This window comes from Panthera onca, chromosome A1, assembly GCF_046562875.1.
Source record: "Panthera onca isolate mPanOnc1 chromosome A1, mPanOnc1 haplotype 2, whole genome shotgun sequence".
Taxonomy (NCBI): domain Eukaryota; kingdom Metazoa; phylum Chordata; class Mammalia; order Carnivora; family Felidae; genus Panthera; species Panthera onca.
Window position 1 is genome coordinate 115,303,091 of NC_138339.1, and position 14,695 is coordinate 115,317,785.

Genomic DNA, 14,695 nt, shown 5'->3' on the forward strand with positions numbered 1-14,695 from the left:
GAGAGACAGAGAGACAGAGTGTGAGTGGAGGAGGGGCAGAGAGAGAGAGGAAGACACAGAATCCGAAGCAGGCTCTAGGGTCTGAGCTGTCAGCACAGAGCCCAACGTGGGGCTCGAACCCACAAGCTGTGAGATCATGAGAGCCACCCAGGTGCCCTGTAATGAGCTTTCACAATATGCCATGTACTATTCTGTGCCCTGAGAATATAAGAGTGACCAAATTGACTAAAGTCCCTCCTCTTGTAGATCTTAATTTACTGGAGGCAATAAAATATATTTACCAATAATAAATAAATATATATTGTGTTGGGGAGTATAAATGCTAAGGAGATCTTGTAAAGCAGAGAAGATCTATGAAATGACAAGGGTAAAGAACTGGGTTGAAATTTTAGCTATGCTGTCAAGGGTAGCTAAATACCTTACTCCACAAGTGAGGAAAGACCTGAAAGAAGAAGCCATGCAGGTATTTAGGGAAAGGCCTTCAGAGGCTTTGTTTTTACCTGAAATTACTAACAAAGATCCTGGAGCAGGTGTTTGTTTATAGTGTTTCAGGAACTGTGAAGAGGCTGGTGTGATTAGTATGGTAAGCATTGAAGTCTAAGAGATGCAATGGGTGGGAGAGTTTGGCTAAGTCAGTTGAGTGTCTGACTCTTAATTTTGGCTCAGTTCATGATCCCAGAGTAATGGGATCAAGCCCTGCTTGATTCTGCTTAAGATTTTCTCTCTCTCTCTCTCTCTCTGTCTCTGTCTCTCTCTCTCTGTCTCTCTCACTCTCTGACTCTCTGCTCCACTCATGCTTCCTCTCTCTCTCAAAAAAAAAAAAAAAAAAAATTCAGACTGGAGATAGTTTGAGTGCCATCAGCCTATGCATGATATTTAAATTTATGTGACTAGATGAGACCACCAAGACCATGACTCTAGATAGAGAAGAAAAAATGCCACTGGATTAAACTCTGGGTTACTCTGATATTTGAGGGTTGGAATTAGAGAAGGAATCAGCAGAAGAGTCTGAGACTGGGGGTTCTTCCCTTTTGGATCATATCCTTCATTGGCATGTGAGGTCTTCTGTGTCCTGGCCCATGTTTGCCTTATATATTACCACTTTTCCCACTACTTACAGTTTTCAAAAACACATCATGCTCTCTCTCCTTGTTCTTTCTACGTGTTCTTACATATTTTTTGGAAACACTATTTCTTTCCTACTTTTTCCCATATCTGTCTACCTCTGTATCTTTTAGGATTCACCTCAGGTGTTACTTCCTTAGTGGTCTGCCAGACATGGGTTAGCTTCTCCTTCTGTTTGATCACACAGTACACTGCACGTACCCAACACCACACAAGTCTGTCCACTCTTTCTTGCTCCCACTGTTTTTCATGAGCACTCACTCTCTTTTTCTATTTTTCCCCCTGGACTGGGATTGCTTACTTACCTGTCTCCTCCAGCAGATTATGATCCTTCAGTTTCTATGTCTTAGTTATTATTAAATGTTTAGAACTATGCTTAACTATGCTTGGTTGGCACTTAAATAATATTTAATAAATTTTGAAAACCAGTACAAAATAATTAACCATAGTAGAGAAGATCCTTAGGCTCAGCCTTTGGTAATATTGAGTGAAACTGGAATGTAGAGCAGGATTTTTGTGGAAAAGGATGTTGTATAAGCACCAGGGAAAGCGAGAAACACATCAGCAAGTTGGAGGTTACCAATATTTTTGTTGTAGCAGCAAGAAATTTCTAGGTACAGTGACTTGATTAACTTCTTTTCTGTCTTCATTGAAAATCTGCCTGTCAGACATAGCATTTTACCAAGGAGGAAGAAACAAGTACTGTGGGTTCATTATTTTGAATGTTTATTTGCTTGAGATTTTTAAATACTTGATTCCCTTTTCATTTTTTAACAAACTACCCCAATTTGGCAGGTGTTGGAAGGCTTCAGCTTTCATGGAGATGTGAATAAAGGAACAAACAGCTTTATGTCATAGGTCTTCACATTGAGTATGAACCTTAAAAGTCAAGGAATTGTTATTAACTTTCAGAGGAGTATAACTGGTCAGTAGAAGGGTGGAGACAGATTTAAAAGCCAAAAGTTTTTAAGGAATGTAAGGAGTGGAACCTAGAAAAGGTGTTAGGTAGAAATAACATTTCTCTGTTTATAAGTTTGTTAAATGAATATATGGGATTTTGAGTCACATTTCTAAATATTTTAAAAATTTTGCTGAATGTTTAAGGTACTTTTTTTCTGTAGCATAACCATAAATATTTATAAGGTAAAACAAATATAACTTCTACATGAAATGTCATAATTTATTTTCGCTGTGATACAGTTGAGCTACACTTCAAATGGGAAGTAATACTGATAGGGAGCAATCATGTGAAACTGTGTTCAAAAGAAAAAACCCAAATTTCAAAAGTATTTAATTCTTAATACTGTTCTCTGTATAATACTAATTTTAAAAATGTTTTCAGATCCAACTAAAGTTCAATTTAGAAATGTAATGTATATTTTTTGCTCTCAGATGAAGCTTTAACATATGTTTCTAATAATTTAGTTAAGATATGCTGAGTTGGATATTTTTAAAGAGAATCTGTTTTGAAAAGATTCCAAAATATTTGTTTGAACAGGCACTCAGCATCTCGATGAAAACTGTTGGAAAAGAAAAACTTTCAGAGTCATTCTGCTCTCAGAGTACCCAAGCCAACTAAACTGGTACAGTTAACACTTTTGTTAGATGCCAGAAGCCAAAAAATGTAGCACTTCCTGGACTGCTTTTCAGCAAGGCCTTCAAGCCAATTTAGTGGTTGATATTAATACCATTGAATTTTCAGAGTAAGAAGCTACAAGTAGAATATTTATACTTTTCTATCACTACCATTCTTGTTAGTTTCTTTTAGTAATCCTTGATTAGTTGCATTCTCTCCTTTATGTTGACTTTAAGCTATAGTTCTTTCTTGAACTTTGCGGGATATCATTCTTACAAAACAAGAAATGAATGCTCTGTAGATTGTGACCCCAGGTATGATTAAACTGTTTCCTGGACATAAATATTTTACATTGCTTTTTAGTACTACTGATGCAGTAGATATGCAAATTATATAAAATACCATAGTGCTTTGGGAGGATTGGTAGTTACCTCAGACTACCAAGTAGGGATAGTTTATTCAGCCTTTGACTGTTTCATTTTCTTTATATCCCCTTCATATTTATTGACATCGCTTAGTTCACTTAGTAATGATATGCTTAGTGTAGATATAATGTCACGTTGATCTCCATATCCATATTATTTGCTCTAGTAAGTGCTCTTCTTTAAGATATTTGGTGTATTGAATTGGAGAGTACCTGTCCTACTTAGGTGCTGTGGTGGAGAATAAATAGCAAAAGGAAGATTCAGAGATTCTGTATACTAACTAGAGAGACAAGATTAAATTTAACATCTATACTACGATTTCTCTTATAGCTAGTAGTTGGAAAAAATAGCAGAAACTAAAATTTCAGTCACTTGGTTTTTCAGGTGATTCCACAGGACCAGATTAACTGTCTCCACAAATGACTAGCATAAATTTTAAGCTTCTTTCAGAACTATAAATATAGAAGAGTTATATGGAACCAGAGAAATCTAGTTTTTTTTTCCTTCATTACTTGGATCTGTATGTAATCTGAAATAGCATATTACATGCAGTTTGGGGCACAGTATCATTTGTGACTTTGAGGGATCTGAGAGTCAGTGGAGGAAAGCAGTCCTTTTCATGCTACTCTGCCTGGTCTTTCTGTTTTGGAGTCCATTACTGGAAGCTTAGAAAGCAAATGAAAGGAGTTTTGTTAGGAACTGGCAGGGTTAATGACTGAAAATGATGATTGAAAACCAGAATCTACAGTTAATTGGGACACAGTTATGGGAAGGGAGTATACACATAAATAATAACATAATAGGATTTGTTACCGAAATCCAAGAGAAGTAGAATGAGGCAAAATATCTCTGGTGTCTTGATGTTCCATTTGACAGTACTTTGGATAAGTTTCACAAGGGAGATGGTTGAGATCACTTATCTGTATTTTATTTGTCATAGGAAGTAACATTGGCCCGCAAAGAAGGAATAGAGACTGTTGAGTAGAAGAACATTTATGTCAGTAATTTCTCTGATTTAGTGCCAAAAGCCTTTTGAGAGAATATTCAAAGTTGTGTGGATCTAAATTTCATTGTTGAAAACTGACAGCTGCTATATTTATTTTTAATAATTGATTGAAGCTCTTTCTGTTATGTCTCCTCTATTGCTAAATTCCTAAAGACTAGAAAAGAGTGTTTATGATAGTATTAGGAGACAAAAGCTTTATTCTGTGGATTGGATAATGCTTCTTTTGTAAAATTTTCTTTTCCCACCAAAAGTGAGAAGTGAATGTCTTGCGGTGGTGCATCTCATTTCTAATGGAGGACAAGAAGTTATTTTCTTCAATGGCTGACTTCCAGAATTTCTGCCTGAATGTTCTTTGTCAAGTGTATATTCCCTTCTCTAGGCCTTTCTATATAGAGCCCACAAACATCGTCAATGTGAATGATGTCATTCAGAGGGTTAGCGACCATGCCTCTGCCATGAACAAGAGGATTCATTACTACAGCCGGCTCACCGCTCCTGCAGACAAGGCACTGGTAAGGGGAAAAACATGGCTAATTGTCTAAGGTTACATTGAAATGAACAGTGAACAGCATAAGCCAGGGGAACTCCCAGTGATTGAATTTTTTGCTGGCCATATTCCAAGGATGGCATCATGGAAAGTCAAGATAGTAATTAACACATGTCTTACATCTCAGGCTAGTTCATTCTTATCTAGCATAACTTAGAGATTTGGAACAACCTCTCTATGTTGACAATAGCCTAAGAGATTTGTTGGATTAAATTCTGCTAGTCCCCAGTCCTAAGAGCTCTTTGGAGGACAAACTACTTCTGAAATACTTGACGTTATTGATTAAAAACATAAATAATAACAAGTCTGGTTGGTCTGTTCAGTTTTTAAGTTTGAAGCTACGAGGGAAAGATGTTTTTAGAAATTTTCTGCAGGAATGGGAAACTGAAATACATGCAAACGTATAATATTTTTACTATTTAGCACTGTCCTTTTGTAGATAAAATACATAGGTCAAAGAGCAGATTTTAAACATTTTAGGCTTTGTGGGCCCCATACAGTTACATATTCTTCACTTTTATTTTATGACCATTATAAATATAAAAACCATTCTTAGCAAAGGGGCTGCAAAAAATTGGTTTGAAGGCCAGATTTGACCCATGGACTATAGTTGTTGACTCTTGATCTTCTAAAATCTATATTATTTTAGGATCAGAAACATATTGGAAATAATTTGTTTGCTTATAAGAATTATCATATATGAGATATTCGGAATCTTAAAGCTTAAAGAAAAATGGAAATTTTAGATATTTACTAAAGGGCAATGAGGGGCGCCTGGGTGGCTCAGTCAGTTGAGCGTCTGACTCTTGATTTCGGCTCAGGTCATGATCTCACAGTTTGTGGGTTCGAGCCCCATGTCGGGCTCTGTGCTGACAGCACGGGTCCTGCTTGGGATTCTCTCCCTCCATCTCTCTCTCTCTCTCTGTTCCTCGGCTTGCTTTCTCTCTCTCTTCCAATCTCAAAATAAATAAACATTTAAAAAATAAATAAATAAAAATAAAGGGCAATGATTAGGATATCACTTGAACATAGATATCTCACTAAAGCCTTCTGAGGTATTACGATCTCCTTTTGTATAGCCAAAATAAGGACATCCCACATATTCTGAGTGGTGTCATTTTTTTTCCCCAATTTTTTCACTTTTTCCTCCCCCAGGCATTTATATCAGTAGTTACAGTAAAGTCTTAGTTCTATAACAGAATTATCTCAGCCCTCTGTGGAGTAGAAGTAATCTGGTATCTCTGGGTCTAATTCAGACCTCCTAGGGGTTCTGCTTGTGGAAGCAAAGTTCAGAGATACTGACTGGGCCAGTCTAGGCCTGAATGGACATTGCTTGCCTGGAAATTAAGTCAGCATTGTACACCAAATTGAATACCTTTTGTTAACTGACAGTGAAATAACTCTAAATCAAAGTATATAAACAGCGGTCAACAGAGATTAAAAGGTAACAGTGTGATATGACCATTTTTAATGAATATATGTATACATCCATGCTCATTTTCTGAGAATTCCAAAATTATTTTTCTTAAAAGATTTTTAAGGGCAAAACAATGTGAAGCCGTAAGTGTCAGGATTTTATAGAATTAAACCTTTTATTTCTGAAAATTTCCTCATTTACCTTAATATTTTTATTCTAAAATCAGGAAGAGAAGAAAATTGTTTGGCTGCCAACATCTCCTAGATCCTTGTTAATAAAAGCAGGGCCTGCACAAGCCAGCAGTATTGGCATCACTGAGAATTTACTAAAAATACAGAATCTATTCTTTACTCCAGACTTACTGAATCATAATCTGTGCTTAACAATATCCCTGTGTCAATCACAGGAAAATTCAAGTTTGAAAAGCACTGCCCTAGATTACTCTCAGAGTGTGGGATCCAATTCTCCATTTTTTCTGTAATTCCTAAGAGTTGGGAACTTCTTTTTTTTTTTTTTTTTTAATGTTTATTTATTTTTGAGGGAGAGAGAGAGACATATAACATGAGTAGGGGAGGGGCAGAGAGGGGAGACGCAGAATCCCATGCAGGCTGCAAGCTGCAGGCTCCAGGCTCCAGGCTCTGAGCTGTTAGCATGACTTGACCTGAAGTCAGATGCTTAACTGACTGAGTCACCCAGGGACCCCAAGAATTTGCAACTTCTTAACTTCTCTAGCGTGTAATCCTGCCCCCTATAACTTTTGATTTTCACTTTTTCTGACCTTTGCTCATGGTTTATCTCCTGACTGATGCAAGCATGGCCCTTCCCCTTTTTCTTTTTTATTCCCAGGAGGAATGAGGATAAAAGAGAAGGCAACAAACCCATTTCCATATATGCCTTTTCATTCTTAAGTAGGCTTAATACTCAGTGTAGAGCCAAATGCAGGGCTTGAACTCATGACCCTCAGATTAAGAGTTGGATGCTTAACAGACTGAGCCACCCAGGTGCCCCTCCATAAATGCCTTTTTATTTCTCAGAAGTAGTTGTTTCCAAAGCCACACCAGGCATAACATTTGAGACATTCTTTTCCTACAAGATACCACGAATCATATGCATAAATAGAGAATGATTCGACACTTTCTTTTTGCACCAGTCCATATCTTGTCTTACTACTGAGGCCCAGTGTTCCATCACTTCCTTGACATCTTCCCCAACTATTCTAGTCCCCGTTAATTTTTTGTCATTCCTTCCATATAGTATCCCACACTTAATTTTTTTTTTTTTATCTCTGATAGCTTTATCTGATTGCTTCATGTATCTTCCAGCTGGAATTTAAGCTTCTTAAAGTTGTGGACTGTATTTTTTTTCTTGAACACTAAACTTAGCACAAAGTTGTAAATTTACTTACTAGGTGCTGAATATAAAAGATTGTTGATTTATGCCAGACAGCTCCTATGTCTTTAACTACTGTACTACTATATATAGGACTGCATATTCTCAAGAGCTATTCTCAGGGAGATGGGCATAGTTATACCAGAGTACTGTAATATCTTCCCTCCATAGGGAGGTAGAATTCAGAATATGTATGAGGGGGCAAGGTGGGAGCTATGTGTATAGGAAATATATTATCTGTTCAGTCGTCTGTGTGCTTTCAAACTCTCTTAGCTCCTTCCCTCTTGCTTACATACTCCATCTTTAAGAATTCTTGCTTTGCCTTTCCTTAGGCTGTGTTAGCTCACCTTTTTTTTCTTCTGCTTTTTAAATGCTTTAGTAAGCATTTAAAAGAATGGTCTATATTTATTTTTCCATTGTTTATCTTCTATTGACTCTCAATTCTTTTTTTTTTTTAATTCAAGGTAGTTAACATACAGTATAGTCTTGACTTCATAAGTAGAACCCAGTGATTGATCTCTTACATATGACAACCAATGCTCATCCCAACAAGTGCCCTTCTTAATGTCCATCACCCATTCACCCCATCCTCCCATCCACTTCCTCTCCAGCAACCCTCAGTTTGTTCTCTGTATTTAAGAGTCTTTTATGGTTTGCCTCCCTCTCTATTTTTATCTTATTTTTCCTTCCCTTCCCCATGATTATCTATTGTGTTTCTCAAATTTCACATAGGAGTAAAATCATACAACATCTGTCTATGATTGACTTATTTCGCTTAGCATACTCTCTAGTCCCATCCACATTGTTGCAAATGGCAAGATTTCATTCTTTTTTTATCACAGAGTAGTATTCCAGTGTGTGTGTGTGTGTGTATACACCGCCTCTTTAATCCATTCATCAGTCACTGGACATTTGGGCCCTTTTCGTAATTTGGCTATTGTTGATAGCACTGCTATAAACGTTGGGGTGCACATGCCCCTCAAATCAGCAGTTTTGTATCCTTTGGATAAATACCTAATAGTGCAATTGCTGGGTCATAGGGTAGTTCTGTTTTTAATTTTTTGGCTTTCAATTCTTTATAATTTGAGTTCCCTACCTACCTCTTTGGTAAAACCAGTCTCACAGAGGAGTTCAGTGGCCACTTGACTCTTGAAATTCCCCTAACCTAAGGTCCAAATCTCCTCTATCTAGAATTCTTTAATCTCAGTCTTTGCTGACTCTTCTTTATTTCTCATGAAAATAAATAGAAAAATATTTTGGCAGTTGTGTATTTTTAAGAATTCATTCTCATTTCACATGAACGGTTTATTATATTCTTGAAACTCTTTTCCTTTAGATCTACTATATTTGGAAAGGATTTTTTATGTTAATAAATCAGAAATACGTGTTTATTTGTTCATGATACTTAGAAATGTGTCTAGAGTCAGGTAATCTGATGTATAGAAAATATCCTGTTTTGCACATTTACTGGTTCTAACATTTCTCTGTGTTTCTTCTCTTACTAGATTGCTCCAGATCATGTAGTTCCAGCTCCAGAAGAGTGCTATGTATATAGTCCATTGGGTTCTGCTTATAAACTCCAAAGTTACACTGAAGGATATGGTAAAAACACCAGTTTAGTAACCATGTGAGTAAACTTAATTTTTGGAGCATTACTTAAACTATAAATAAATGAAAATTACTGGTTATTTTAATTTTTGTCTTAATTAAGATATTTGAATAGTTAAACTCCTTATTTTTACTGCTGTTACTCTGTGTTTTCAGTTTTATGATTTGGAATACCATGATGGGAACATCTATACTAAGTATTCCTTGGGGCATGAAACAGGTAATATAATTTTTCAGCATGCTTTTTGCCTGAATTTTTTTCTCTTCATATTGTAAGCTTTATAATAAAGGTTTTAATAAATCTACGTAAAATTTATTAAAGAAAATAGGTAATTATACTTAATTTTACATTGTCAGGTTTTTATCATAATTGTTTAAAGTAACATAATATGGTTGCATATGAATTTATTCTAACATGATATATGTTCTTTTTGTGTTTTTAAACAGGCTGGCTTTACTACTGGAATGTGTGTCATCATGCTGATGGGCATTTTAACACTTTATTGCTGCTATAGAGTAGTGAAATCACGAGCTATGATATGTAAGAGTTTGCCATGATAAAAATAGAGTAGCTATTTGGGTATTAATAAGTATTTCCTGTTACAGTAGATCATTAATGTGTACATTCCATGTGTGTGTTAACTATTTTGTGCCTAAAGATTTACTTGTCTTATTCATAGCATTCAGCTGAACTGATAAGTCAGTGAATTAGTGACTGCCTTTAAATTCAGAGAGGTTTGTAATTCTTTGCAGAATGCATTTACTTTGGTGCTAATTTCCTCATAAGAATAATTTTAAAGGTCATCTTTTAAAAATAAAGTCTTTTTCAGAACTAAATTGAGAATTCTATGATTCTTAACAGTTAATGGTAACTTTTGATCTATCCCTACCAAGAGATCTAAATGTTGGAATTCCTTAAAACTAGAAAATGTAACTAGAAAAATATGAAAATATGAACGTGTCCTTTGTAGTGAATTTGCAAAGTTTATTTATACGTTGCCTCTATTCATCTATAAATTCTGGATCAGAGAAATACCATTTTACATTGTTTTAAAATAGTTTAGGACTGAAATAGACATATATTGTTTCAGTGAATCTTAGCAATTCTAAGTCAAGAGACCAGATTTTGCCTTCAATTTTTTTTGGTGGGGAGGGGGTCTCTTAAGCACTGGTATATTTTCTCTTAATTTTATTTATTTATCCCAATCCCATTTATCCACAAGTCTCTTGGTGTTCTTATAGATCTGCTAAGTGCTATATATGACGTAAGCGTTAGCCTTTTGGCTGTTATTTCATGTCAATTTCTTTTCCATTCAACAATTTAATGGCTTTAGTGTTATATGAGTTTGTTTATATCTGCCTGTCTTTTCCATTGTAATTTCTTTCTTCATTTGATAGAAAAGGGTAACCTTTCAGTGTCTGTTTTTACATTGTCTTCTAACTTTTCTGTTATTTAATTTTTTAATTCTTAGCTCAATTGTCTGAAATTATCATGTGGTATAAAGTATGACTCAGGAAAATTTTATTCCATACTGTTATTTAAGTATGACAAATATTACTAGATAATATCTTCTGACTCTCACTGATGATTTTGTCTAGCCTTGATTTATCATTTGTTTTTATTAATTATATGATACTATAATCTATTTCTTATATTATCTATACTGTTTCATTGATCTATATTTCTTTTTTATGTGTTCTGTAGTTTTTTAAGTTTTTTATATGTTTTATTTATTTTTGAGAGAGTGAGAGGCAGAGCATGAGCAGGGGAGGGGCAGAAAGAGAGGAAGACACAGAATCCAAAGCAGGTACCAGGCTCTGAGCTGTCACCACAGAGCCTGATGTGGGGCTTAAACTCATGAACTGCATGATCATGACTTGAGCTGAGGTCAGACGCTCAACCAACTGAACCACTCAGGCGCCCCTTAATTTTTTTTTTAATGTTTATTTATTTTTGAGAGGGAGAGTGAGAGAGAGAGCATGCACGAGTGGGGGAAGGGCAGAGAAGAGTCAGAGGATCCAAAGCGGGCTCTGTACTGGCAGACAGAGCTCAGTATGGGGCTCAAACACACAAAGCGTGAGATCATGACCTGAGCTGAAGTTGGATGCTTAACTGACTAAGCCATCCAGGTGCCCCTGTTCTATAATGTTTTTATATGATTTAATATCTAATATTTGGTGGTGGAATATTCTTAATATTTTGTTAAATATTTTGAGTTAATTGAGGGAACACAAATTATGATTATGGGATGTATGATTAACATCTAATTTTATTCTTTCTTTTATGTTTATCTAGCATCAGTGGATACCACTACCTGGGAATATCCAGATGTCTGCAGATATTATTTTGGCTCCTTTGGACAGTGGTCAAGTCTCCTTTTCTCTTTGGTGTCTCTTATTGGAGCAATGATAGTTTATTGGGTGCTTATGTCTAATTTTCTTTTTAATACTGGAAAGTTTATTTTTAGTAAGTATCTATATCTTTAACATTAGTTACTTTTAGATACAGTAACTACTGAAATGTTTTAGTTTCAGCCTTAAATTCTGGACTTGGGATAAATAAAGCAAAAAGTCATTTTGTAATTCTGAAAAATATAGTTGATTCAGTTTGTTTTAATATCACAGATATACTTTTTATCCATTTATGAACTGTATATATATTTGTGCTTTCTATGTAAAAAGGATAAGGGATCTTTTTTGCCCCCTAGGTACAAATTTTTTCCCCCTTGGGAGCAATATTATTTCCACTGAAAAAACATGATCTATGCTTATATCCACTCTGCACCCCAATTAATTACTATCTTATATACAATTCTCTTTTTTACATAGAATTTAAATTCATAGAAACACGTAAATCTTAGCCGTATAATTTTGACAAATGAGTACATCCATGTAACCCACACCCCCTTCATGAAACCATTCCATCTTCCTAGAAAGTAGTGATAATATTTTTTTATTATAAAAATTCAAGTTATTTGTTGCTATTATAAAAGAACATAACTAATTTTTAGATGTTTATCTTGAATCTAGCAGATGTGTTGAACTCTTACTGATGCTAATTTTGTAGATTCACTTTGGATTTTCTGTTAAGATAGTTACCTCCTCCATGAGTAATGAAAACTTCCTAGCCAGTTATTACTTTCTAAGTGATTCATATGTGTATACATACATTTGTATTTATGTATGCCATACCCTTATATTTATATATGTATATACATACAAACACATACAACATATATATGTGTATATATATGTATATACACATATATATAGACATGCTTATCTTTTTCAAAGTATAAAGTTGTATAGATGCAGTGCTGGTAGACATCCTTATATTGTTCCTGTGGAAATCTTTCTGATGTCTCACCATTAAATATTATGTTTGTTGTGGGATATTGGTTACACCCTTTAGCAACTTAAAGATATTGCTGCCTATTATTTTCTTAAGCAGTTTTATTCATGTGTGTTGGATTTTATCAGATGCTCAATAATCTTGAGATGATCATAAAACTCTTCTTTAAATTGTTAATATGGTGAATTAAATGAATACATTTTGTAGTATTTAAGTCATTCTTAATATTCTGTTATAAACTTAGTTTAACAGTCATGATGTATATTTTTTAATTGCTTACTGGATTCAGTTTACTTTTGAAAGGAGTGTGGCTACTGTTTTATTTAGGACCTTTGTGTCTTTTCACAAGAGGTATTACCCTGTGTGTGTGTGTGCCTGTGTGTGTGTGTGTGTGTGTGTATTTTTTTTTTTTTTCTTTTCTCACACTGTCCTTGTTGAGACTTAGGGCTGCTGTAAAAATTACCGTGAACTTTTTGGCTTAAAACAAGAGAAATTTATTCTCTCAGAGTCCTGGCAACCAGAAGTCCAAAATTGAAGTGTCACTAGGGCTCCACTCCCTTTGAAGCCTTTAGGGAAAGCTCCTTCCTTGCCTCTCCTAGCTTCTGGTGAAGAAGCCATAAAATTCATTTATGGCTTACCCTAACCAATACAACCTTATCATCACTTGATTATATCTGCAAAGACCCTGTTTCCAAATAAGATCACATTCTAAGGTTCTTATGGGCATGGATTTGGGGGGAGACTCTTCAACCTAGTATACTCGGTATCAGGGTTTTACTAGCCTTATTTAAGTCTTTGGCATCACGATGTATATAAAGATTGATAACTTCCAATCTTATCACTAATAACCCTTGAAGATCGCATAAAAACCTAGAGCACTAAACTCCTCCTTTTATCTTGAGAAGCATACAGTGGAAGTGAAGATGAATAATTCACATACTTTACTTTATGACCTGAAAATCTAATCCAACATTTTTATCATCACTTTTTAATGCTTATTAAGATTATAAAAAATTAATATCAAACAGAATAAAGTAACAAGAAAACACATTCTTTACCCATTCTCTCATTAACTATAGAATAATATGAATGCTCAGATATCTGCATATGCTTTTGACTTTGCTACTTCCTTTGGTGTAATTTAGTGGTTCTTGTGAGTAATAATTACTGTATAACCGTCAGTCTATAAAAGCATGTAGTATACTTTCTAAAAACTTTAAGTGGTTCTCCTGATAATCTTGGCTATTATAAGTGTTGGTTTTCCCCTTCTTTATATAAGGTGTAACTATACTTACATATAAATTAGTGTGGGTAAAAGAAAACAGTTGTACAGTTTGATTCCAGGGCTTTAACTAAATTCTGATTTGTGGCTAGATTTTTTTTTTTTTTTTAATCCTCAATCGTGAAAATTTTCCATAGTGAGAACTCTGAAGTCAATGGCATCATTACTGTAAGTACAGAAAGCTGACAAAGGCGAAGCTGTGTTAACAATGAAGCAGTCTTGGTTCCTTGTACTAGGTATATTACCCCATGCTAGATCTTAAAAGATTTTTATAGATCAAAGATTTTAGAGGGTGATTGGTTTAACAGCTTTTATTTGGTATTAAAATGTATTTTTTTCTCTAATTTTTAGATTTTATTCATCACATTAATGACACAGATGCTGTACTGAGTACCAATGATAGCAACCCGGGTAAGTAGCTTAGAATTTGAAGCTTAGCTTGTTTTTGTTTTGTTTTGTTTTGTTTTTAATGTTTGTTTATTTTTGATTGAGAGAGTAACAGAGAAAAAGAGGGAAAGTACATGCATGAGTAAGGGAGGGGCAGAGAAAAAAGGGGACAGATGATCTGAAGTGGCTCCGACCTGACAGCAGAGAGCCTGATGTGGTGCTCAAACTCATGAACCGCTGCCAGATCATGGCCTGAGCTTAACCAGCTGAGCCACCCATGTGCCCCTGTTTTGTTGTTTTAAGTTTATTTATTTATTTTGAGAGTGAGAGGGAGTAGGGGAAGGGGAGAGAGAATCCCAAACAGGTTCCATGCTCAGCGTGGATCCCAACATGAGGCTTGAGATCACAACTGTGAGATCATGACCTGAACCAGTACCAAGAGTCAGATGCTTAACCGACTGAGCCACCCAGGCGCCCCTTAGCTTGTTTTGTTTTGTTTTGTTTTTAATTTTCTACTTCACTTCAAAACGGATTTAAGGTAGAATATATTGCTTTATCTTAGGTAAATAATTAATGTAATA

At 35.1% G+C, this 14,695-nt stretch overlaps 1 protein-coding gene across 9 annotated transcripts in view; it reads left to right on the plus strand.

Moving 5' to 3' along the window:
* Positions 1-14,695, plus strand: part of SLC38A9 (solute carrier family 38 member 9) — an 83,837-nt gene that overhangs the window by 30,027 nt on the left and 39,115 nt on the right. For 4 of the 9 annotated variants that reach the window (XR_009611037.2, XM_060635773.2, XM_060635770.3 and 1 more), the window contains 6 exons: positions 4,512-4,644; positions 8,991-9,112; positions 9,250-9,313; positions 9,541-9,634; positions 11,390-11,560; positions 14,079-14,138. Coding sequence is in view for 8 of the 9 variants with exons in the window: in XM_060635773.2 (XP_060491756.1) it covers positions 4,512-4,644; positions 8,991-9,112; positions 9,250-9,313; positions 9,541-9,634; positions 11,390-11,560; positions 14,079-14,138 (644 nt within the window). In the remaining variant the exon portion in view is untranslated. Of the gene's footprint in view, positions 1-2,623; positions 2,709-2,740; positions 2,829-4,383; positions 4,645-8,990; positions 9,113-9,249; positions 9,314-9,540; positions 9,635-11,389; positions 11,561-14,078; positions 14,139-14,695 lie in introns of those variants that run through there. The other 5 variants (XM_078449801.1, XM_078449799.1, XM_060635772.2 and 2 more) reach the window with 3 other exon arrangements.